A 26152-nucleotide genomic window follows, 5' to 3' on the forward strand; every position below is an offset into this window, starting at 1 on the left:
AGTTGCTGCTCCTTCAGGGTTTTACTTCTGCCTAGGGTCAGGATTTTGTATCCCAGCTCAGCATGCCGAGCTGTTGTTTATGCTTAAGACGGGCACTCACGTTAACTGCATAGTCTGCTTTTTCTTTTTTTTTTTGAAGAAAGTCCTAGGCTTTCACATGCATTTTCTCCCAGATTTCCAGTAGAAGGAAGCTTCCCCCTCGGCAATAAGCGAGTTTATTAGACATAAATCCCCCCATCGAGCAAGACTTTCCTCAAATCTTCCTGTAAGTACCCAGACGTAAGTTTACGGCTTACCGCAAACCCCCACCCCACTGCCAGCCGCTGAGCCACAGCCTGACGAGCAGCGCGACACGGCAGCAAAGCCACACACCCCTCGCACTGTAGCAGCCCCGCGCATGCGCGCTTCTTCCTCTCCCTCACCTGGAGTTTCCGCCCGGAGCCCTTTTCCGGCGCACCGCCTCGGCTTTGGAGCTCACTTCCGGTGTTTCACTTTTCTCTTTCCGGTTGGTACGAGGGGAAGATGGCGTCTCGCAAGGAGAGCTCCGGAGCGGCCGGCGGTGGCTTTGGCGCCTCAAAGGGCAAAGGCAAAGCTGCCGCCACGGGAGACTCGGCCGTCAAACAAGTGCAGATCGATGGACTGGTGAGTGGCGGTGCCCGGGGGCAGCTGGCGGCGGGCGGGTGGGGTGAAGGCTGGAGCCGCGTGGAGCTCCAGTGGAGCCGACCCGGCCCGGTCTGTGCAGCGCTGCGGGGGCTCCGTTCTGTCTCGATTCCTCCCCGAGTTGCCGCGGCCTGCACTCATCCCTTAGGGGCTGCGAGCTGCCCTACGCGAACCGGGGCAGGCTCTGGTGCTCGCATTCTCTGTTTCCACCCTTCGTACCTAGTGCTACGTGACGCCAAACGGGTGCCACCGGGGAGCACATGGTGGAGTTTTCTTGATCTGTCTCTTGTCTCTTAACTTCTTTGATAAGCTTGCCTTGCCTGCTGTGTTTTATTAAAATAAATAATAGTAATAAAAAAATGAAGCTGTCCTAATGGTGGTGACCATGCAGGCTTTGAGCGGGGGAGTGTTTGCAAAAGTTGGTTTTTGGTTTTGCTGCTGGCACCTCCTGTATTTGTTGATGTATCATACACTTGGTAGTACTCAGGATGACACAGTAGGAAGAAGAGGTGATTACTTCTACTTCTTCGGAGTAGAAGCACTATTTATTGCTTCTTTGTCATCTGGGTGTCATTGAAACAGTGTGCAGCTGAAGCATGAAGGAGAACCACATACTAGGAATGAGAAAGATTATGATTTGTGGGTAAGTACTGAAAAGCGTGCTGGTGTCTGTAAGGGATAGTCCCCACTCATCCCAAAGTCATGCAGCTTAGTAAATATTTAAGACTACAGAGAGTGATTTATTTGCTTATACTGAGTCGTGTGATTGAAAAGAGAGTACTTGAATTTCTGTGTGTGACCATTTCTGCACTACTGTGTTCAGCTGCCTGGGGCTTTGGTGCATGGGGCTTTGTCAAGGAATAGTCAATACTGACCAGTCACAAAGCATAGTGTTAAAAATATAGCAACTGATAGCAGACTGCTGTTGTTGCAAGCAGGTCAGAGTCTTCTAGAGACCAGGACAGTGGTGTGTATGTTTTTTACAAGTTTGAGGGAACAATATAAACATATTTGAGGGTAGGATACTTCTAGATTGGATTTGTTTCTGTCATAATGAAGAAAAGAGAACAGATGTGTAATCTGCTCTGTGAAATTCCGATCACTCACATCAGCTGTGAGTGGCCCTGGTGGTGGTCTTCTTGTCTGTCCAATGGCTTTGGATGCTTTTTACTTGTTTTCTCTTGTCTTTGTGTGTGGTAGTACCTCTTTTATGGAGATTAGAGCTGAAGCTGGCTTACTGAAAATTATGGACAGCTTTTACTGTTCCCTTTAGAAGGCATCTCAGTGGATTTAAGGAGCTTTCTCAAGTTGCAAATTGTGATTCTCAAATGTCCATGATGTCTGTGAAGTTTTAGCGTAACTTTATTTTCTTTGTAACCAAAGTGCCTCCCATTGCCAGTCTTAGGACTGTTACACTCAAATTCTACTTGGATGTTTCTAGTCTCAGTGTCTCATTTATATTCTCACAAAGTAATGGGGATTTTTCAGTCTTGCATTAATGGTGATCAGAATAATTACATGCCAAAACTGGGGATGAATTAGTCTGAGCTAAGGAAGTCAGTGATCTGTTTCTCTCTACTGGTGCCTTATCTCTTGGCAGTGGCGTAAGTAATTCTTTCAGACAGGCTCACTGTATAGGCTGCTTTGGTTTTGCTTATGCAATATGGAATAATCTGTCAGTATTCTGTATGTGTGAGAAAGTGAAAAGGCTTCTAGGAAGTCTGTTATTTCAGAGGAACAGTAAAGTACTAATATTTTTTTTCTAATGAAGTTCTAAATGTCAGCATGCTACTTGAAAACGTAATATATGGAGCAGCAACACCTACTTTTCTGTCTTGCTCTTAAATACAAGTAGGGCATCCAGTAGTTAACTTCTTTAGTCTTTTAATGTGATGCATTCTTTTTTTTTTATTATGTAATGGTGCCATGTGGATTTGTAATAAGTGTTGCTTTGTTTCAGGTAGTGCAACAATATCTAAAAAGCACGGCTGTAGCTGGTGTAAAAGCTAACAATGGAACCTTGGCTATTAAGATGGGATAAATCCACACAAATTTTAGAAGTATTATTACTTAAATAAAATACACCACGGAGCAGTAGATTTAGGAAGAATCAGTAAGAACTGTATCATGCTATAGACCCATGGTAACTTGAATGGAGTACCTGAGTGTATTATAAAATACTTCTGAAGGTAATTGTAAACATAGTTTTCAATCTTTACAATTTCTCAGAAAGAAGAATACAAGTCTGATGATCCCTCCAGGTCAGGCCTCACCTGGAATACTGTATCCAATTCTGGGCTCCCTTGTGCAAAAAAGACAGGGATCTCTTGGAAAGAGTCCAGTGGAGGGCCACAAAGATGGTGAAGGGCCTGGAGCATCTCTCCTATGAAGAAAGGCTGAATGAACAGGATCTGTTCAACCTTGAGAAAAGAAGGCTCAGGGGTGATCTTCCTAATGTTTATAAGTGTCTTCAGTGTGGGAGTCAAGGAGACATGGCCAACCTCTTTTCAGTGGTCTGTGGGGGCAGGACAAGCGGAAATGGCCATAAACTGCAGCATAGGAAGCTCTGCTCCAATATGCGAAGGAACTTCTTCACAGTGAGAGTGATGGAGCGCTGGAACAGGCTGCCCAGGGAGGTGGTGGAGTCTCCTTCTCTGGAGATGTTCAGCACCCTCCTGGACACCTACCTGCGTGACCTGCTGTAGGGAGCCTGCTTTGCAGGGGGGCTGGACTCTACGATCTCCGGAGGTCCTTTCCAACCCCTACAATTCTGTGATTTTCTAGCAGTTTTTTTCTTGTAAAGTCAAGATCTCACTTGCCAAGTGGTGCTTATATTTCACTAACAGCTTCTGTATTGCGAGACAATGATATCTTAACTATTCTATTCCATTCTTATTTTACTTGCATAGAACACTTATCTTGTTTTCTCTTTTTATATGGCTGTAGGCAAGCAGCTTTTTCGTGTTTCCTCTTTTTTTTTTTTCTTGAGAGAAATTATCACTAACCTGCTCAAATTTGTCATGATAATGGCTACAAAAGGATTTATGAAGCATCTTCAGTATTATCTGGAATTTTTAGAAGTGGTAGCTGTACGTATTTATCATAAATGTCCATTTGCAGTAGGCACCATTATAATGTAAGATTGAGACAAAAGAAAAAAAAAAAGACTGTTTTTGCTGCTTGAATTATAGTAGGTGTTTGGACCAAGCTAGAGGGCTCACCTCCTTATCATAAAATGGCTTGGGTTGAAAAGAACCTCAAAGATCATCTGATTTCAACCCCCCTGCTATGTGCAGGGTCACCAAACACCAGACCAGGCTGCCCAGAGCCACATCCAGCCTGGCCTTGAATGCCTCCAGGGATGGGGCATTCACAGCCTCCTTGGGCAACCTGTTCCAGTGAATAGTTTCTTAAATTTGTTTCTCCATTTGGGGATCTGCAGTCTTTTCTAGCTGCTGCAGACTGGATTTTAAAGGCATTTTTGGAAGGTAAGCTTGTTCTTCCAGTAGAGTCTTCCCTGCTCAGCTGTCTGCTTTCATGGAGTCTGTAGGAGTTTATTTTTTTCGGAGTGAAATCACTTTGAAAGTGTAGATGGTAAAACTTGATGCATGTGACAATGGTAAGATTTCCCTTGATAGGGAACTAAGCAAATAATACCTCTGGCTCATTGCCTTGCATCACTGGAACTTGTTTATCTGATTGATGTGGTTACTGCAAACTGTTCTGTAGTCGTTTTAGAAATCCAGAACTAATGTCACCTCATTATCATATTCTGCAATTTGAGAATGTGACTTTTAGCAGAAGTCAAACCTAAAAGCTACCTAGGTTTGTTATTAGCTCTTGGAATGCTGGATTACAACCTGCTTGGTGACTGTTAAGGGCTGCAGGTCTGGATATACCAGCTGCATTCACAGTTGATTGTAACTACATTTAACAGCGGGGGCATCACTTGAAGATTGGCAACATGTCTTGCCTCTTATATATAACTATTTTTTTCTTTGCTTGACAGTAAATTGAAAAGCAATGAAACATCCTTTCCCTAAGCATTGTATGAGGAGGAAAAAGGGAAGGGTGTGGACTTGGAGGTGCATGTGTTTGAGAGATAGGGAGGGGAGCATGGAAGGAAAGAACAAAGGCTGCTCATGTGTAACAGATTGACTCCTTTCTTCCTTGTTGATTGGAGTGGTAGCAACGGATGCACCAAGTATTTCGGTGGGTAGCTCAGTAGGTTTCCTGGAGTCCTCTGAACTTTTTATATAAATAGTGCTGTCCAGATAAGAGCACCATATTAAAATTTGAACACTGAAGTAATTCTCACAATGTTTGGGTGTAGTGCAAACACGGCTGTGCAAAGCCTTGTGAAGCCTTTCTTTCATGTTTATAAGTTTGCTAGTTTCTCACTTTCACCCTTAGCAAAGACTTCAGATGTCACTCCTTTGACTCCAAGGGGTTAGTAATTATTACATGCTGTTTGAAATAAACGTACAGCAGCTTGTTTTTATTTATCTATTTAAATTGTTTGCTCGGAGCTCTGAATTCTTGGAATTCAACTGCAGGAATTAATCAGATTTGGTTCACTGATCTTGTATTCCTTCCCTTCAGTGAGGAGCAGTAAATTTCAAGCTGTAGGCTGATGAATTTTAGAATGTTGATAGTACTTATTCTTTTGTATGGAAAGAAATTTTCAGGCTAATGGAGTAGATCTGGCCTTCTTTTATGAATACCTATCTGTGCAGTCAGGTGACTTTGTGTTAATCAGTGAGTACTTCTGTCTTTCTGTCCAGAAAGCAAGGGAAATGACTTGGTTCCCATTGGATTCCCATTAGCGGTGTCAAAATGCAGAATAGAAGTCTATAAATACACCAGAACTTTTACACCACTCTTGTCCTTGCAGACCTGAGTGTCAATAGCCAGGAAGTTCTGAATTTGTAAAGTTGACTATAAACATTGTTTATGCAGAACTTCTCAAGTTTGACATGCTAATTTAAATTGCATATGCATGTAAACCTTTTTCAGATGTTTCCAAAAACTACATCAATATTTTCTGGGAGCATAATTGGTAGTGCTGTGCTGCTGGTTTATGCCAATGGCTGTATGGAAAACAAGTTTCATCGAGTCCAGAAGAATTTCTTCATGAAGAGGGTGGTTAGGCACAGGCTGCACTGGGAAGTGGTGGAGTCACAATCCTTGGGGGTATTTTAAAGCTGTGTGGGTGTGGTGCTTACTGACTTGGTATAGTGGTGGACTTGGTAGTGTTAGGTGGTGGTTGAATTTGATTATCTCGAAGGTCTCTTCCAAACTAAGTGATTGTGATTTTTTTTTTTTTTTTTTTTTCTGTATCTTCACATTTGCTTCCTTAACACTAACAGATGATTCTCTTTCTCTTTTTCATTCGTTATGCCCTGTACTCATTTGCAAAAAATTATCTTCATGGTGTAGTTCTGCTTTTTAGTTTTTGGTGTTGTTTCGTGGTATGGTCATAATGGTAAGTTGTTCATGGTTCAAGATATAAGTACACTTGTGGGATATTGCTGTTTTCCTTGGAGTGCTGCTGTTTTCTAGTCCTTTTGTGAATACTTGAAATAAGAGAAGTTGATGTTCTTTAATTTTGTGCTTCTCAGATTAATGATAAAGGTACTTTAAGTTCTTGCATACTGTCACAAAAGAGAATGAGTTCTGCAGTTCTGGAAAGCTCATTTACTAGCAGTTAGCCATTATCTTCTAAAGTGACAGTCTTTTTCACAACAGCAGTTCTGTTTTTGCCATTTTTATTTGGCCTCTTTTGCACGTGCACTAGGAATGCTGGCTGTTTGCTCTGTATTGCCTTTGCACTTTATCTCAGCAAAATGAATAAATGGGGCAAAGGGAGCAGCAGGAGAGTAGCAGTAAGCTAAGGTGAAGGGAACTTGTTTAAAAAGTCTTGTGTTGGATGGATCATTACAATAGAAGCTCGCGATGTAACCTAGTTTCAAGTTTGTAGCAACTCTTCAGCATTTGCACTGTAACCTTTGTTTTCAGTGGAGTAGTTGTAGGTTATTGTTTAGGCTCAGTATAATGATGCTTTACTGCAAGAGTCAGGTGGGTGGCTGTAAGGTGCTGGGTGACTTCTTCATTTCTCTGTTGTTTCCCATTGCTTCATAGCCTTATCTTGCAAACTTGAGCTCCTTGGGTAAGCTTATAAAAACAAAACTCTCAGGCACCCTATGAGGAAAGAAAGCAGGTTGAAGATTTTTCTAAGTTTTCCAGGAAATGTTACAGCTCTAAGAAATTCTGAATTTCCATTTAACTTGGGAGACTTTTAGAATGCTCTTTTTGGTGACACTCCTACTCTTGTTCTACTAAGGTTGCACCAAGAGCATCTTCTGCATATTTCTGCCTGTCGCACAATTTCAGTAGGAATGTCAGGCAAGATGCAAATCTGTAAAAGCAGAGATGATCCAGTGTACCACTCAGAGACATAAAGTCAGACAGGGTGAATAACACTGTTTGCTAGATAAGCATGAAATCTGATGAAATGTAGAAATGAAACAAATAGTCAAAAATGTAGATACTGCATGTGGTGGACTTGTGTGTTGTGCCTGTCCACTAGTATGTAGATAGAGGGTATGTGGAAACTTTCTCCTGGGAAAGTAACAGCTGTGGGTTGGGCAGAAGGGATCTTCTAGCAAGGGAAGTGTACTGAATGCCAGTATCAACTATGGTGATTTTGTGTGTTTGTTTTTGTTAATCGCGTTTACTTTTCAAGTAGTTAGCAGGAAGTGTGTTGTTGGGAAGCTGTTTCATTCTTTGCATGAGGATGTCCTAGGAGTACCAGTAAAGTGAATAACAGTGAAGATTGTTTCCTTTTGCTGAAGAAAAATTTCTTGTCCATCTAAGTCCTTAAACACCAATATGACTTCTTAAATTTAATTCTAACCTGCTGAATGTATCATATGCATTCCAGAACTACATTCAGAAATGCTTTTGGAGAACAGCATTGACTAGACAGTAAAGCTTTCTCATATGTGGTTATGGCTCCAGTTATACAGCTATGCAATAGTAACAGGACAGTGCATTAAAATGTTGGTTGTTTTTTCTACTTCAGTAAAGAACGTATTTCTTTTTTAATAAAACACTGTGTATGAATATTCTGTACACGTAGGCTTATTGATTCAAGAGAAGCCTTTCTGGATAGCAGCAGGTAAGGCATGCCTGCAGGCTATCAAACAGCAACACGAAGGACAGAGGCACTTGAGTATTAACAGTTATTACTCAAGATGATGTTCCAATGTCAGGTAATACTTGTTCCAGCTACTTAGTTATCTAAATATGTAGTTAGGCATGCTTTTAAAAATATGAGTAGAATTCAACCTTAAGATAGCCTTGTCTATTTATTATATATATATATATATATATATATATACACATACATATACATAAACAGATTGTCCAACACATAACTTTTAACCAACTTCTTCGTGTATTTTTGTAGTGTGACTATAATGTTGATGTTTCTTGTGTGAGATTTGACAGTTTATTCCAAAGCTGCTATTTTAAGCTTCACTACATTATCATTGATTTGGAGATGACGTAGTGTGCCTAATGGTTTGTACTCTCATCTGTAATGTAAAAAGCATTTTTGTTTGTTTTATTTTCTAATCTACTTTAAAAGCTTGTTAGCCTTTCTCAAGACAAGATCTCAAATTATTGAGCTGTTTTTCGGTAGTTACTTCACTCACAGTCATAATATTTGCCTGTTTCTTGTTTATTTATTGACAGCCATTTTTGCCCTGAAATCATACGGTGAGTAGGATTGTATTCCGACTGTAGATAGGGAAGGCCTAGTTAGCTTCTTGGGTAAGAGGCTCTTTATGGCAATTAATCTGATTGCAGTAAATGAGAACACAAGATAACACTTACAGAAAATCAGTTTCTGAGACTCATTTTGTAAACGCTTTTTTAAGCTCTTTTTAATGAGAACTTCCAACATGCTCAGAAGGAAAGCGGTACATTTCCATAGTGTTTGAGCATGCTTCATTGCAAGTTGGTAATAAGCAAAGCCTGGATTGAATTGGCTTAAAAATCACTGACATTTTCTTATGTTGTGAAGATTACGCTTTTCCAGTTCTTGTGCTTTCTTCACTTCTCCTTACGCCTATTGTAAACTTTGTAAAAATGCTCAGGCTCTGTGCTCTGCCTGCTGTTCTCTGTACAGCTTCTTGACATTGCACTGAATGGGCTTTTAGAATAGAGTGTCCTATAGGCTCTATTTTCTTGCGTGTGTCCTCCAAAAGAGCCTGAATGGCATTTTGAATTGAATTGTCATCTATTTGACTTGACCTGTTTCCCTAAAAGTTTAGATCAATTAAGTTGTGATTGAGAGTTAGTGTATGATCTGAATACTATCTGGATGTCTTCATGGCTCCCAGAATGGTAGAAAAGATGCAAGCATTCCGTATTATTTGTGAGATATGTATGTGTGTGTGTATATGTTACTTATCTTGAAGTACAATGAGTTGCATGAATATAACAGAGGGAATCTTCTGCCATATAATCTGTGCTTGTATTCAGAAGTGAAAGTGTGGACTCCAGTTGAAAAGTAAAGAGCCTCATTGCAGTAAATCTTTGGGCTAAGTGAAGTGCCAGTAAAATTTGGAGACTTCTCATTGCTTTGGCTGGTGAGAGCTCCTTTTCTCTCCCCTTTCTGTTCCATGTAAGTTCATTGGTAATACTTCAGTAGTGCTAATAGCACTGTATGGAGAGTGGCTTGCTGTGACTGACTTGTTGGCTTTGTGGGTGTATGTGATGAGGTTCTGGTAGCAGAGAGGCTCCAGAAGTGGCTTCTGTGTCCAGGCCAGAGCCAGTTTTAGCTATCTCCAAAAGGGATTGTCTGCTGTGCAGAGCTGAGCCGTGAGAGATGCTGGGAGAGCCTTTGGGAGAGCAGGTTTAAGAAAGGGCCAGAAATTGCTGAGCAACAGCAGCTGAGAGAAAGAAGTGATAAAGATGAGAGAAACAAACAGCCCTGCAGCCGCGAAGGTCAGTGCAGAAGGAGGGCAGGAGGTGCTCTGGGAGTTGAGCAGAAGCCGTGGGCTGCAGGGAACAGGAGGTATGGGGCAGCTGCTCCCCCTGGGGACCCACACTGAAGCAGTGTGATTATGAAGGATGATCCCCACAGCACAGATCCACATCGGAGAAGCACTTGAGGAGCTGCAGCCTGTGGGAAGCTCACACAGGATCAAGTCCGGGAGGATGACATTCTGTGGGAGGAACCCCACATGGAGGAGAGGTAAAGAGTGACCACGAAAGAGTGGCAGAGACTGCAGCTCCTATTTTCTGTTCCCCAGAAGTATCGTGGGAGAAGAGGTAGAAGAGGGTGGATGGGAGAGAGAAGGTGGTTTTAGTTGACTTTTAGTTTTGCTTTAATCTGTTAGTTACTGGCAGTAAATCATACTGATCATATTTATGGTGAGTCTGTTTGGCCCGTGACAGTAACTGGTGAGTGATCTCCTTGTTGCTTTCTCAGCCCATGAGTTTTTCATTGTATTTTCTCCCTGTCCTGCTGAGGCAGGGGAGGGGAAATGAGAGTGGCTGTGTGGTACTTGGCTGCCTACTGGTGTGAAACCACAACAGTTAGCTTTGTCTGTTACCAGAGTCACGGTTTTATAAATCAAAGTGGTAAAGAGTTGAATGGAATGTGCCAAGAATATTATGTGTTCTTTGTCCTTCTTTTTACATTGTCACATTCCTATTTAAAGCAAACAAAAGATTGGTTTGCTGTTTTATTTATTTACTGATTTAGTTGTTTTCCTAACCTAGTGTTCCTTCAGTCCTTTGTCTGTGAGTAGTTTCGTCTAGCAAGGAAGGTTTTTGTTATTTTTTTTTTTTTTTCCTAAACTCTTGTTCTTGCTATTGATTTCATTCTTAAATCTAAATACTATTCCCTCTGAGAGTTCTTAATCTAAAAAGGACACAGTAACTACATTGTGGTGGTTTGAGGATTAAAATTTCAGTGTTTCGTCTGAATGGATAACAGGTATACATGTTAACAGAGCACAAACTTTAAATGATTTGTAAGAGTGCACTTGTGCACTCAGCATCTACTAAATGTCATGGTAAGTATACTCTGGTGAGGAATTTAAAGCTAAAACATCTGGTATCACTTCATACTGTAAAACCAGTGTGCTGACAAAAGGAGTTAATCTAAATATGGAGGTGGTTTAAATGTGTTGGACAGTGTTAGACTTCAGGAGTTGAAGGGGAAAATAGTATTTCAAAGCAACCTTTTCTTTCCTGTGTGCATGGAGAAGTAATATGTTGCTCTCTGCGCTACTGTCATTAACACTTCAAGTCCTTGTTATTTTGTTTTCCTTTTATATGTATATCAGACTTGTCTCTTGCCTTGTACTTAGGCATATTTCACAGTTGGAAACAATGTGTTGTGCTCTTTTGCTACTTATTTTGCTGTTTTAAGGAGCGTTTCCACCAAATATCTTCCAAATTTCCTACATCTTCATGATCAAGATGTTACATCTGAAACAAAAAAGGTGGTAGGCATCACCTCTGTCTTATTTTAGGTGTTGATTTTGTCTGAGATACCGGAGACTGGAGAGATTACTGTTGCTGGGTTTGTTGCTGAGATAAAACATTGTCCTCTTGCACACTGAAAACATTATTAAATATATTCCTCTGTTTTCACTTTATTGTATGCTTAAAAAACAACAACAAACCTTGTAGTTTTTGTGTAGTTCAGAGAAGTGCACAAAATATAGCAGGCCATTGGCAGCACGACAGCAGACAGAGGTTTTATGCTCTTCTGTGTCATAGGACTTTATCTTTCAACCTTATGGGAGGTCTTGGAAGAGGTCACCTTATCTCTTTTCTAGTCTTTGGAAAAAGTCAATGTGTTTTTGACTTATTGTTGCTGTCATCTTTTCTATTAATCTTTCATTGCCACAGATGCTTTTTTGGGTATGATTTCTTTGCTTATTGTTTTTCCTTGTCTATGCATTTGCTCAAAATGCATTCTTGATGGTACAGTTTAGAGCATGGTGTTTCGTGGTTTTTTTTTTTTTTTTTTTTTTCCACCCCAAATCTTCAGACTGTTAAGATTGCAGAGATGTCATCTGCTTTGATAACAGTGCTTAGCAGTTAGACTGTGAACTGCGTGTTGCTTAGTATCAACAGAATGTAAAATGCTTTCATATGTAATTGGAAAATGTCACGCTTGTATAGTAAATCTAGTAAGTAATTCTTGTTGCTATTTTGTAGGATTATTCAATAATCTGAAATTCAAAACAAAGAATTAGAAGCATTTGACTTGGATAATATCTTTTTAGCATGCGTATACAAGATTGCTTAGGAGTAAGTGCGAGAGTATTCCTGAATTTCTTGTGTGTGGATGCTTATTTCAGATAAGCTTTTCAATCATTTCTATGGGTTAATTTAATTTTTAGGTTAATAAAGTGAAGCTTATTTGTTCATATTGTTTGTTTTGGAGTTTGAAGATGCATCTGAATTTTGCTGTGTGTATGTGATGAGAGGCTGCCTCTGTTACTAAAAAACAAAACAACAATTTTGGTCTTTTATTGGAAAAAGAAAGCTGGGATGTTGTGTTGAACATATAAGGATTGTCAGTCCCTGCATTTGTTTTGCCTAAATGTTGCATCCTGCTTTGCCATCCATTTGTTGTAAGTTCTTCCTATTCTGTGGAGTCCCTGTTCTAAGATGATCTGAGGGCTGCAGCACCTCTCCTATGAAGAAAGGTTGAGGGAACTGGGCTTCTTTAGCATGGAGAAGAGAAGGCTCCGGGGAGACCTCATTGTGGCCTTCCAGTACTTGAAGGGAGCGTATAAACAGGAGGGGGAATGGCTGTTTACATGAGTTGATAGTGACAGGACAAGGGGGAATGGTTTTAAACTAAGACAAAGGAGGTTTAGGTTAGATATTAGGAGGAAGTTTTTCACAGAGGGTGGTGACACACTGGAACAGGTTGCCCAAGGAGGTTGTGGATGCCCCATCCTTGGAAGCATTCAAGGCCAGGCTGGATGTGGCTCTGGGCAGCCTGGTCTGGTGTTTGGTGACCCTGCCCACAGCAGGGAGGTTGAAACTAGATGATCTTTGAGGTCTTTTTCAACCCAGGCCATTCTGTGATTCTGTCTATGCTATAGGTAATAGCCACAGCTATTCATATTGAGCAAGTGTTGTGTCCTCTTGATGTTAAGGATCTTTGTTGTAGAATGTAAGTTGCTTTTTGTCTGTTGTTTATGCTGATCTGAGGACGCTAAGCAGCCTCCTTCATTAACGTAGAGCACTTAAGACTCAGTTATTTTATCATTACCATATTGCTGGTGCTGAAAACGAACTGTTTTCAAGTTTGTCAAATTGCAAGAGGACACAGAATAAATATTTGGGAATAGTCTGAAAGCTGTACTATTTTATCCTTTGGTTTTCTTGGTGATAAAATTAGAATGATTATTTTTAATCTTACTGTTACAATAGCTATTATTAGAAATGGAGCTCACTTGGAAGTGGTTTTCACGTGTCCTTGTGGTGGTACAAAAAGCAAGTATCTCTGATGGAGAAGCTGAAGATAATCAAGAATACCTCACTTTCTTGGTGGTTTTTTTTCTATGATTTTTGGATTTTAAAGCATGGAAACTTGAAAATAAGTCATTCTTTGTTCTCAGAATTACATAGCCTGTTACTGGGATGATCTTTCTCCATCTCAGCCCTTTAGCACGTACCCTTTCAGGCAGATGCTTGGATAAGTGCTTGAGCATGGAAAATGCCTTATGCAAATGTTAATAAACTGAAAGAATTATACAGAATGGCCTGGGTTGGAAGGGACCTCAAGGAACTTGAGTCTCCACGCCTCTGCCACCTGCAGGGCCACCAATCTCCACATTCAATACTAGACCAGGCTGCCCAGGGCCCCATCCAACTTGGCTTGTGCAACTCCAGGGACGGGGCATCCACAACCTCTCTGGGCAGCCTGTTCCAGCACTCACTACTCTCTCTGTAAAGAACTTCCCCCTGATATCCAACCTAAATCTTCCCTCCTTCAACTTAAAGCCATTTCTCCTTGTTATCTATGCTTAAAGAGTTGACTCCCCTCCTGTTTGTAGGCTCCCTTTAGGTACTGAAAGGCTGCAATGAAGTCACCCCATAGCCTTCTTTTTTCCAGGCTGAACAAGCCCAGCTCACTCTGCCATGGAAGTCAGGGCCAGTAAAGATTTTACTGGCTACTTAGAAGCATCTGCTGAACACACTTGAAAATGGTGATTTATTATTATTTTTTTTTTTTTTAAGAGAAGCACTAATAGTATGTGCACTGCCATTATGTTGTGCAGGTTATGGTCTTTACAAAAGATGAACTGTCGTGAAAAACATAGCGTGCCCTCTTCCAGTCAAGCTGTCTTTTGAAGTCCAAATAGGAGTGACTATCTTGCAGTTTTTCTTTAGCTTTGAAAGGTTTACGGTTTGGTACAATCTGATTGAAGGATAGCCTGCTTTAATAAAATTGTCTACTGCTGCTTTTGTCTGTCATTTTTTAAATCAATAGGAAAGTATTGGAAGTTGATGCTAAAGAGTAAAGCTGCTTGCAAATACGCTGCTAGCTAAATAAGGACTCTGAATATTTCAGTGATGATGATTTACTTATACACAAAATATGTCAAAATACAGTTAATATGTATATATGTGTAAGGCTCTGGAGTATCAGTTGGAAGATGTTGAAACTTTACCTACTTCTGGTGTGCTGTAAAGGGCGCAGTTCATCAGCTTTCACTCTTGAAATGAAGGTTGTGTATTGAAATCGTTAAAAATAACTATAAATTGTGTTGGCAGTTTAGAAAAACTGTCTAAAATACTAAGTTTTTCAGCTTTCAAAAGATTGGAAATAGGAGAAATAATACTCTTGATAGTACTGCTGCTATGGACTGTCCCACTTGTAACTAGCAGGATTTTGCACGTTTATTTTATTACAGCCCTATCACTGCCTCCTAACAGTGTGCTAATAGCATCTAATGCCCTGCTGCTTGCAGGATTGAAATCCTGAGGCTGTGCTACAGAAGTGTTTCTACAAGAAGGTTATTCTGTGGTGCCTGCGGCCCTGGTGGTTTCCGTGGGAATGAACACGAATCCATGTACTGTGAAATTTGTTATGAAACTTTGCATTGCAGAGAAATTCGTTATACCAGTCTGTGACCAGGACAATGGAGAGTTTGAGTGCACAAATGTAATCATGCATTTTGACTTATAGTGAGACAATACTTATACTGATGGCTTGTGTGCAATCATGGAGGTGATTGTTAGCCTGAGTTGTTGTGTAGTCTAAAAAGCTAAATTAAAATGTGGTGGGACAAAAATCAGGAAGAGATGGATCTGTTCATTAAAAGACACCTTGATCTAACATTTGATGTGTTTCTGTGTTTTTAATGAACTTTTCTCAGCTGTTTAATGACCTAATTTGGTGTGCTGCAGTTTGTGTTCAACTTTTTTCCTTTGCAAGAGCAAGCAGCTCACTTGGTTACAAGTAAATGTAGCTTAACAGTAAATATTAAACTTAAACAGATTTTTCATGGTACTACAAGACATTAGCTGATAAATGCAAGTTCCTGGCAGAGTCAAAGGAATTGCAGCCTGTGGCAAATCACTGAGCCTCTAACAAAACCCAGAGATCTCCCCTTCTTATGTTGTATTTATACAGAAACAGGCTTTTGTGCCTGTACTGCTTCAGTTCATCAAGCTAAATTCCACCTGCCTATTTGTCAGTAGCATTTTTACATCTTTAATATATTTGCCAGAATTCCTTCTAGTTGTTACCAATTTATTTCGTATTTTATGTAAAAACAGCTATTTCTATAATTTGGTGGGGTTTTTTGGTAGGCTTTATATCCTCAAATCTCTACAGTTTTTGAAGTATCACAGTAATAAAGTGAATGAAAAATTGATGAGAGGTTTTGTATGCTTTCGTTAAATACATTTGTGTCAGTTCACCTGTCAGTCTTTATCAAGCCTGTACTTGCACTGTGTGAATGACCACCACCTTCAGAAGATTGTGGAGGCCAGAAGGTTTGGGCAGGCTTTACCTCCTGTAGAGGAAGGCCCTGTTGTTGTTAGACTGGATTTCTGTTTTGCTTGCTGGGAAATTCTGGAGCTCCTGAATTGCAGCATTTAAAATTACTTTCTGCTAAAAGGAGAAAAAATGAAACAACTGAGAGAGTAGATGCCTATGAAATATTTTACTTAGGGCATTACCTTGTGGTAATTTAACCTTTGTATACAGTTCGAGATGTCTGTTATCTGTGGCATGAGCTCTTCATGTTTTGTGGGAAGTGGAGAGAAAGAATGTCTTAACTTCTCTACACTGAACAAGGGCCCACTAAGAATGCAGTATATCTTTACCTGCTCACTGATGTCCTGCAACCCTCGGAGCGGTGGCCTGCCCCTAGCCAACTGCCCACAGCTGTATGGCCTTCCACGTGTGGTATGGAGTAACTGCTGGCCTAATTCTGGCTCTGTCCATTTCCTGCTGCTGGACCATCATGGCAGCAGCTCTTCCACCAAGCGGCCTAGCTGTGCCTAGTTGTGCATGTATCCCTGGGAGACAACCAGACTTTGGTGTTTTCTTAACACTATCTTAGCTGAAACCAGTATGGTAAGATAGAGTATTTCTAGCTAGATGGCCAAGATTTTATGTAATCAGTTAATGGTAAGGAAGGAGTGATAAAATGTTATTGACCTGTCACCAACTTTGAGTTGTGTGTTGATTCATCCATTCAGTAGCAGGGTATATCCTCAATTAGTGCTATGTATGGATTTAATCACCTCTTCTTCGTGCTGTTGCAGGAAAAAAAATGAAAACATCATCTCCTGTAATCTTCCTTAAAGCCCCAGAGCAAGCAACCCCCCCAAAAAACCAAAACAAACAAACGAAAAAACCAACAGGAAAGTGGTGAATTAGAAAGTATAAGCATGAGATGAAGCAGGAGGTAATATGGAATGTCATCTAGATCCTTCTGGTGCCCTAGCAGTGCAGTATAGTGATCATATTTAGATGGTTTTCTTCAGCAATGTGTTATTTTGTGCTTTTTGAAAGACTTCCTGCAGTTAAATCTTCTGAATTCTTCAGCTTTATAAGCTAAACACTGTGGTGCCAGCTGATGTAGTAACTCAGCCAGGGAATAAAAAATTTTGGATAATTTTCAGACACTTCCAGTTCCCAGAAGTATTCAAATAGTACAGGAACGTGTAGTATATAAATATATTTAAAATTACAGTTCAAATCTAGTATTTTTCCATTCAATTAAAATTAATTTATCACAGGATTTTGTACTGAGACAAAACCTACAGAATCCTGTGATTTGTAATTTTGCCTTAAAACAGATGCAATATCCATTATATGAGGACCACCTCTGATCAGTGTGCTTTGTTAGTAGTAGTTGAATTCCAGCTTCTGGAAACTTCCAGTCTTGCGTCAAAAGATATTTTACTATTCACACCTGATTGAATTGGTATGAAATGGCACGCAGCATTTTGCTGTGCTTCCTATGGAATTATGTTTTGAAGCACCGAATTTGTCAAGTTCAGAAATAAGACTTTAACATCTGGTATTTATTAGCTGTTGAGTGACATAAAATGCAAGTTTACTATTCCAAGAACTGCATTTCCAAAGGCTTTCTAAAAGTTGGTATTAAGACATTAGTCAAAGGGTGAAACTTGGGCTTTTTGAGTCCTTCAGTTGAAATGATGGCAGTTTGACTTGCTGTATGTAACAGTGTGGGTTGAACTTGTTACTTATCAACAAGTTCAGGAGTAAGTTTATTTTTTTTTTATTTTTTCCACAGCTACCTTGCTTTTCAAATTTACCCCGTCTTGTCCATTTGGCCTTAGCTTTTGTACAATGTATTCAGATCAGAGGGTTTGTATTTTACCACAGACATGGCTACAATCAGAGATATTTATCAAAGCCATTAATTCAAGATGTCAAAGATTGCAATGGAAGATAAGTGTGTGTGTGTGTGTGTGTGTGTGTGTATATTAACTTCTGGGTTAAGATTGGTCTAATGGTTGTAAGGGCCTTTATTCTAAAAGCAAACTGGGGATGGGGAGCAGGTTCCACTTTAAGTACTTCTCGGTCTTCTGTTGTGAAGCTTCATATACAGCAACAAAAAGGCTAGGATGCAGAATTGTAGAACTGTTTGGGTTGGAAGGAACTCTTACAGGTCATCTAGTCCAACTCCCTTGCATCAAACGGGGACACCTACCACCAGAGCATGATGCTCGGAGCCCCGTCAGGCTGGGTTTGAATATCTCTAGGAGTGGGATATCCACCACCTCTGGGCAACCTGTTCCAGCGCCTCGCCACCCTTATAAGAATTTTCTTCCTTACATCCAATCTAAATCTACACTCCTTTAGTTTGAGATCTAGTAGTGCCCCAATTAACTTGAAGTTCTTTGTGTGTATGTAAACATCTGTCACCATAAACATCCAGAGAGAGCGTTACATGTATTAGACATGTTTTCTTACAGTGGTATCTTTAATTTCTTTGGAGTTTTTTTTTTTCAGGTAGGAAAGCTGAGATACTTTGTTTCTGTCTTATCCAGTGGTGCTACAGCCAGGTGATAAATCAGCTCAAGGCAACTTTTGCTTCATCAGCTTCCAGAACTTGTATTTTGTAACTGCAGGATAAGTACTTATCTGTCCTCTGTTAAAACATCACCTGATGCTATTAACAAATGTTAACATTGCCCATGTTTCACTGTATCTTTCTGTAGTTTTCTCTCTTTTCCAGCTCTCCAGGTCTTTGATAAAGACAAAGCCATTCCATGCTTGCCTGATTAATGAAGTTTAATACCTGAATAGCCAATTGATTTTTAGCCCAGCACAGATTGTGGATTTGCTTTTTGGTGTGGCATATGCAGAGAAACGCCACGGAGGCTAGAGTGTATACAACTTGGTATGTCTCCATTTGGAAAGTATCAAACAGATTAAATAGCATTTTCTCCAGAGTGGTTTTAATATGGATTAAGCAGATACCAACATTTAAACTTCATTAAAATTCACCAACATCTGTGGGTTTAGGACAGTACAATTGCATGAGTTGGTTTCATCGGTTCAGACCTATCCTTTTATAGAAGTACATTGGCAGTTCTGCTCTCTTGAACATTTTCCATGCTAGGAGTTTAAATGAAATTGCCATTCCTGATGTAGCGGTAAACGTAAAGGTTCGTGGTCCGAGCTTTAAGAATTGCTATGGGAAAGGTTCCAGGACTGTGATAACACGCATTCAAAATGTGTCAGCCACTATTACCAGTAAAAGCTTTCAAGACTTTTGCCAAGCTAAATATTGATCACGGTTTTCCCTCGTGTTATTTAGTGAGAGGATGTGGCTGTCATGGCGCCATCTGTATTTGATGCCCATGTCAGTTATGATCTGTTTGAAAACAGCTCAATAACATCACTATTTACACTCTCTCCCCAGATCCTGGCTACTGGTGCTGGTGGTTGTGCTAATAAAGCTTTCATAGGTGGGAAACACTGTTAAGCATTCAGAAAGGTTTAAATACATGACTTAAGAACATAAATCAGCTTGTTTCATTGTGTATTTAGTGGGCTACCAGTAACTCTATTTTGCTTAATTTTGTATCTCTAAGAAACAGCTCAGCACAGGTACTGGAAATCTGGTTTTAATATAGGCACCTTCAGCTGTCTGGAACAGAACTACATATGAACTTTCAGTACTTTGATTTGGTGTTTTCTCTCTTCAGAGAAATACAGACATGTGTATCTTAACATATTCTTGTCACTACAACTGAATGTTTCCAGGATCCCTACTGTTGAGGTTGTCAGTTCATGGTAAAGGTATTGCTGTATTAAAATACGAACTTTTGAAATAAACAGCTGTGCTTTTGTATTATGTCCAGTTGAAATTGCTCATACGACTAAAATATGCATCTTTGAGCATTTTTAATGGTTTCAGAATGTATTTCTTTCTGTAGTATGACTTCATTTTTAATGGTTGAGCAGTGCTTTGAAGATTAGAAGCACTGCTAAACAGCTAGCATTTTTTTAAATTAATTAAGGATTAATGGCCATTAAAATTTGGCAAGTGGCTACTCCAAGTGATTGAATTGCTTTGGAATTTTTGAAGACTACCTTTACAATGCTGGGGTACTTCTGAGGTTTAGTTAGTAGCTGTTTGTAAACCCACCCTCTTCTAAAGAGCCCTTGTATATCTTAGTAAATGCATTTAGTATGTATGAAATATTAAGCTATGCACGTGACTGATTTCTGTGTTCAGAGATGCTGGAATTTAAAATCTTTTAAAAAACAAAGTTTAAATATGTGTTTTTATAGTAAGTCACATTGCTTAATGTGTTTTGTACTCCAGTAGGTAGGCAGCCTTTAATAGTTGGCGAGTCATATTCTGTAACTGCATTACTTAAATGACGGTAAGAGCTGAAATGTTTTTTGTTACTTTTAATTTCATGTGGCAGTGGCGTAGCAGTGATGGTTCTGAGGGTATTTAGAGCAGCAAACCTTGCATTTGAAGGTCTATTCTTAATAGTGAAATAAGAATTTCAGTGCCTATATCTGTACCGGTCATACGGTATTTTGTTGGCAAGCTTTTCAATCCCAGTTGAAGAGCCTGCTCCACTAAAGGCTTGTGTGCTATGCACTAAATGAAATTCTCCAGAACAAAGAACAAAATGAAAACAGGGTTGACGTGTCATCAGGTACATTTCTCAGACTCCTTCATTTATTGTTTCATAAATGATTTCAGTAGCTAATGTATTTTCCAGTGCAGTCATAAACCGCAACTTCTGCAGCTTGTTAATGGGTGTGAAATTGAGAGAAGCGAGTTTGTGAGCTACTTCTTCTCTACTTTGCTCAGACTCCTTTAGAAAACAATCTTGTGGGTGAGCCTAAATTGGGGTCTGTGTCTCCCTGGATAATAGTTGCTGTGATTTTTCAGGTTGGAGATAGAAAATTGCTGACTTTGGTAACAACTTTGTTGTGTTTTGAAGTAGTTGACTAGCATTTGAATCCCTAGTTTTATCTTCCTGAAAAATATTGATGGTCTGTGACAGCCAGTGCTCTTTTTGTTCGCTGCTGTTTTCTGTGAGCAGATACTCACAGAAAATGCTGTCAGAAATGCTGTAATAAAACTGACATAATATCAGAAGCGCTTTTGGATTGGAGTCAGTAGGAAAATGGGAATTGTAATGGGAACAGTAAATATACACAGAAATCTCAATAGCAAATGAGGAGAAAAATACTGAAAAAATGAAGCTTTTTGGGCTGTATATTGAGAATAGTAGTGCAGTGCATAAAGAGCACGGTATGTTGTAATGAGTCTAGTCCTGAATTATTTTTTTTTATGAATTTCTTGAGTGAAAGACCGAGTTTATGGCAAATATATAGCAAATGTTACATTTAACAAAATGCGACTCAGTATTACTTATGTGTTGGCTGTGTGATAACAGATATTTGGTGGATCGATATGGTCTAGCTCATGTTTGCTGCACTTCTTTAAAGTGTTGCAAAATTCTCCTTTGCTTTCAGTTCTTTCCCATGAAGGAAATCTATTTATAATTTTTTTTTTTCAAAGCACGTTTTTCTTCCATTTAATCTATACTGCAACTCTTTAATTTATTAAGAGTGTTTTTCGCCAATTGAGGCAAAGATTAAGAACAAATATATAAGGACAAGGTAGGAAAAGATCTATGTTACTGGTATTTAAATATAAGCTTAAACAACCCTCAAGAGGTTGAGCTGAAATCCATTATAGTGGGGGATTTACCAGTGAATGTATTGTAGCAGTAGTGTAACAACAACACATTGTCAGACATTTTCTGGTGCATTTTGCTTGGGTGGGTGGATTGAGATTTAGTGAAATAAAATCCACATGTGATGGACCAAGGATAAGATTTTAAGGTCTATTTTTGTGGTAACCATATCCTGTCACATTCTAGTTTTTATTATTAAACAAAATTTTATTTGTGCAGTGAATTTCTGGTAAAGTAGCATTTCTACCATGTAACTATGAGTGATGGTTGTTTATACTGTTCTATTTCTTTTTGTATTGCCTTATGAGTCATTCATTGTAGAACTCAAATTTAGGAAAGGAAGTGAGAAATATAATGAAAAGAGAAGGAACTTATATTCCTTTTAATCGTTCATTACTCCTTGAAATATGTAGTTCACAAGATACAGATTGCTTGACTATCTGAAGTAAAATTGCAATAAGGTGCAATTTTAAATGTTAGTACGTTTTCTGCTTTAAAGAAAAAAAATCCTACTGGTTTCTCCATAATTACTTTCAAGATGTTTTGGTAATGTTTCTTTGAGAGCTAATAAAAATTAGAGCAAGAAGATAAAGTTGAAACAGACACAGAAACATAAATGAATATTTCATTTTAGGAGGGTATTTCAGAAAAATGATTTAGAACTGCTTTTTTACTTCATTTAGTGGTCTTTAAATTCCCCAACATTTTAAGAGTGGCTGTTGTTTAACTTGCCTTGAAGATACTGGCATTCTAACTGGTAGCTCGCTTGTTTTGCAGCTCTAGTCTATGCAACAGTTAAAAGAATATAGTTATGAGTTTTAAAATTGTTGGGGGAAAAATGATTACATCTTATGGTTTTCTTGTCTTTGCGTTTTAGGTCGTGTTAAAGATCATTAAACATTACCAAGAAGAAGGACAGGGGAATGAAGTGGTCCAAGGAGTGCTGCTGGGTCTTGTGGTGGATGACAGACTTGAAATCACAAATTGTTTCCCCTTCCCTCAGCATACAGAAGATGATGCAGACTTTGATGAAGGTAATGGCTACAATTTTTGCAGAACTTGTGGTAAAACACCAGCCATATTTGCAAAAAGAGATTTTTTTCACCACAGCCAGTGGGTTCTGTGTGATCAGAGAGTGTTTTTGTTTTGATTTGAGGCATAACTGCTCTACTTAAAATGCCATCTTGCATTTCCAACTGCAGCATACGGAAAGTTACAGATAAATACTATAATGTATATACACATATTGTAGAGTAAGACTGTCTCACTGAAAATTACATTTGTTTCCAGTGTAATTCATGTATCCATTTCACAAAAAGACTTACAGTTTGTATATCCATGTATGTGTATATATGTAGTCAAGCATGTAGATTGCCTCCCTGTGGATTTCTTTATATGTGTTAAGTGCTTACTGAAAGCCTGGAAGGCAAAGCTTTGTAAGTTTAAGAACCACTGGTTAACATGAAATCTGCATGATTTTTTTGCTTCTCCAACTAAGCTACAAATAGTATCAGAGGTTTACATCTGTCTCGGTGCTTACTGGCTGGCCTAGCAGGTTTTTTTATTTTATTGTCAATATAAGTTAACATAGTTGACCTGACAAAGAATTACAAAATCTGTAAAACAAATTTTAGAGGCTTACAATTCTAATCTTTGCACTGTGTGTATGTATACATCTAGTGATGCTGGTAGAAATGCTTCTTTGTTAGGTTTTAGAGAAGAACAATTTGACTTCAAGAGTAACTGAAGAGGCAATACAATCAAAGGAGTTGTGGTTGGAAGCTTGATTCTATCTAATTTTGCTAATTCAGTTTGAGCAAGATTAAGTAGTGTTTAGGCATAAACTCATTTTTCTTATAATGAGATTAGATATTATTAAATTAATATCTTATTACAAAAGAACCTTGAACTGCCTTTAAAACAGAGATTGTTTTAAGACTGTGCAGCTTGGTAAAGTTTCTTAGCTGCTTATTGCTTTTGTTGTTTTGTTGTTCAGAATTTTAAGAACAGCAAAACAAGGGAATGTTAATTGTCTTATGGTAATATGGTACCAGAGTCAGAGCTGTATTTTCTTAAAGCCTAAGAGTTGTTTTAAATATTATTTCTCTTCTGTATCTCTTCAAAGGTTTAGAGTAAGCTAAATTTTTAATTGGAGCCTGTGCTTTAGTTTTTGCTGTACAAAAAGGCTGTTTTTTTTCTGTGTAGCCAATAGATAAGCAAGCAGTGAAATAACGTTCTTAGTTTCTGAGATGGATTTATCTCACTATGACAACCGTATTGAAGCTGTAAGTCTGTGATCTTATTGCAAGGTTCAGCTGTTCCTGCTTGTAAAAAACTTCATTTCAAGAACTCTTGTCAGTTTTTCTTTTTCTCTTCTCAGCAAGCAGGCACTTATCCTGGTATCAAGTAAGGTGCAAAGGCAATGCTTGTGGAGCTTCCCATGCCAGGATGCCTTAGCATATCAACCTTCTGTTCCAGTGCTACAGAGGGAAGAATAAACTCGAGCCAGCATAGATGGCACGTGTAGCAGTTTGACTGCTACGTGCCTAACAGCAGTGTGGAATTGGCAACCGTGTCAGCAGAGCTCTCCAATGCTGCACTATGTACAAAGAGGTTCTCAATAGTTGAGCAGGCAAAATCATTCACACACTGCTGTTGTTCACTCTGCGTTACCTTTACTTTGGGTCTCTTAAGCACTTTCACTCATGTGGAGGGGCTAGAGAAGGTGAAAATCGAAACAAAGTGTCTCTTGAGGTAGCCAGCTGAGTGTTAGATAGCTTTTTACCCTTGGAATACAACTGTCTTCCATCTCCTCGATGTGTCTTGTTTGTTTTCCCTGGAGCTGTGCTTCTCTATGCCACTACTTTGCTGGATTTTCAAAAGATTTTTTTCTTTTAGATGCAGGTATTTAAGCAGAGAGATCCATTGTTATCTGCTAGAACCTTAACATTCACCATGTTAAAACCCAAACCAAACAAGACTTATATAAATGAGTACTACTGGTTTTATGTGTCTACCCAAATTCAGACCCAGAGATACTGAGGGAAAGAAAATGTGTCTCTGCGCTTCAGTACTTCCATCACCCAGAAAGGTACTGAACTTAGTTCGCTTTGATCTGCATCAGGCTATATTGCCTTTTCCTCTAGTTTTCTTAGTGTGTCCTTGGATTTTTCTCTTTTCTTTTATCCAGGATACTGGAATAGAAACAATTCTATTTGCAATGAAAGGTTCTGGGCCTGCAAAATACATATCACAGAATCACAGAATTGTAGAGGTTGCAGAGGACCTCTAGAGATCGTTGAGTCTAACCTTGGTCTGCCAATATCCTGCCTGACTTTGGCCATGCATGATTGTGTGTTAATGCAGGGACTGCTGCACAGGTTGCAGGGACCACAATACCCCAGCTGACCTCTTCCTGAGGGGGGAGCAATCATGCTGCAGTTATCTGTTCCCAAACACCAAATCTGCTATGGTGAGAACTGGATGAATGCACAAAGAATAGTTTATTCTGTATCGTCTTGCAGGAGCTCTAGGAGTAGGTCACATGTAAAACACACGTTTACCTTTTGCTCTTGAGGTGATTATTGTTAAGAGAATGAAGTTTATGTATGGGAAGGTGATATTTCAGCAAACAAATTGTTGAGTACTTAGCAAGAAACATGAAAGCTACTGATTTGTTTTTAAAACTGAGATCTGATATAAAGCACGTTTTTGAAGGTGCTAAGAAAATGCCCTTAACTTAAACTTGAAATAGGTACTTAAATGATGTTTAAGAATCTGTGGGATAAAGATGGATTTCTAACTGTTGTTAGCAACAACCATTACTTCAAATATGCTTTTATTTAAAAAGGTGACATTTTGCTTCAAATATGCTTTTATTGTAAAAGGTGATGTTTTGCTTCTCACTGCTAATATCTGAACTAATAGTAAATTTTGACTATTTGCCTCAATATAATTGCTTCAAAAACAAAATTGACAATTTAAAAACAAAAGTCACTGCTTGTTTGATTTTCTTTCTTTTTTTTTTTTTTTTTTGGTGTAAGATGATTCTTCGGAGTAGTTTGGACTATTTCTAGAAAGTATAGAAAATATATATATATATTTAGCTTCAAATAGTTCTTATTACAAATCTGTGAGGGCTGTCTAACATTTACGAATCCACAGGTGTTTTTCATCTCAGAAAGTTTCTCTTGCAGTGTCATCTTCCTGCGATTCTTTTTACAAAGTATAATTTTTCGTAAGATTTTCCTGTCAGGGAAGTCTTAAACACCTACAATGGCCTGCTGTAGCACAATATTTTCCAGGGAGACTTTCAGCCCAGCAATCTGTGCTAGAAAGCTGTAGGTGAAGTTTAGTTGATGATGTGTGAACTAATGGAGGAAAATTGCCGAACTGGTATATGTTGTTGAGTCTTCAGCAAAATGTGCCTCAGCACAGGCTTTGATTTTAGGGCTGCTCTCTAGACTCCTGTTCAGGCTTTTACTTCCAAATGGCTTTATTTCTTTATTCTCAGTGCACTCAAACGCTCAAAAGTATTGAAATGATTTCTCGAAACAGAGGTCTTTAAGTTTGAGAAGATACTTTCATGTGACGTCCTCCAGGTTTTCCCTAAACATGAGTTGAATCTAATGATTTCTGCTCTAAGGATTTCTTGGTGAAAGCACTGCTGTGAAATGAGCAGTACCCACGCACATCTTTGTTCTGTGAGGTTAGTTTTCTG

The 26152-nt window shown here is 39.0% G+C and overlaps 1 protein-coding gene across 1 annotated transcript in view; it reads left to right on the forward strand.

Moving 5' to 3' along the window:
* Positions 1-496: 496 nt before the first annotated feature.
* EIF3H (eukaryotic translation initiation factor 3 subunit H) overlaps positions 497-26152 on the forward strand; it is an 80669-nt gene continuing 55013 nt past the window's right edge. Inside the window, exons 1-2 of the mRNA XM_042839830.1 lie at positions 497-642; positions 22310-22466. Coding sequence (XP_042695764.1) covers positions 523-642; positions 22310-22466 — 277 coding nt within the window. The 5' untranslated portion in view covers positions 497-522. The remainder of the gene's footprint in view (positions 643-22309; positions 22467-26152) is intronic.

This window comes from Centrocercus urophasianus, unplaced genomic scaffold (assembly GCF_019232065.1).
Source record: "Centrocercus urophasianus isolate 14NV4802_14NV808 unplaced genomic scaffold, USGS_Curo_1.0 seq_11, whole genome shotgun sequence".
Classification (NCBI taxonomy): domain Eukaryota; kingdom Metazoa; phylum Chordata; class Aves; order Galliformes; family Phasianidae; genus Centrocercus; species Centrocercus urophasianus.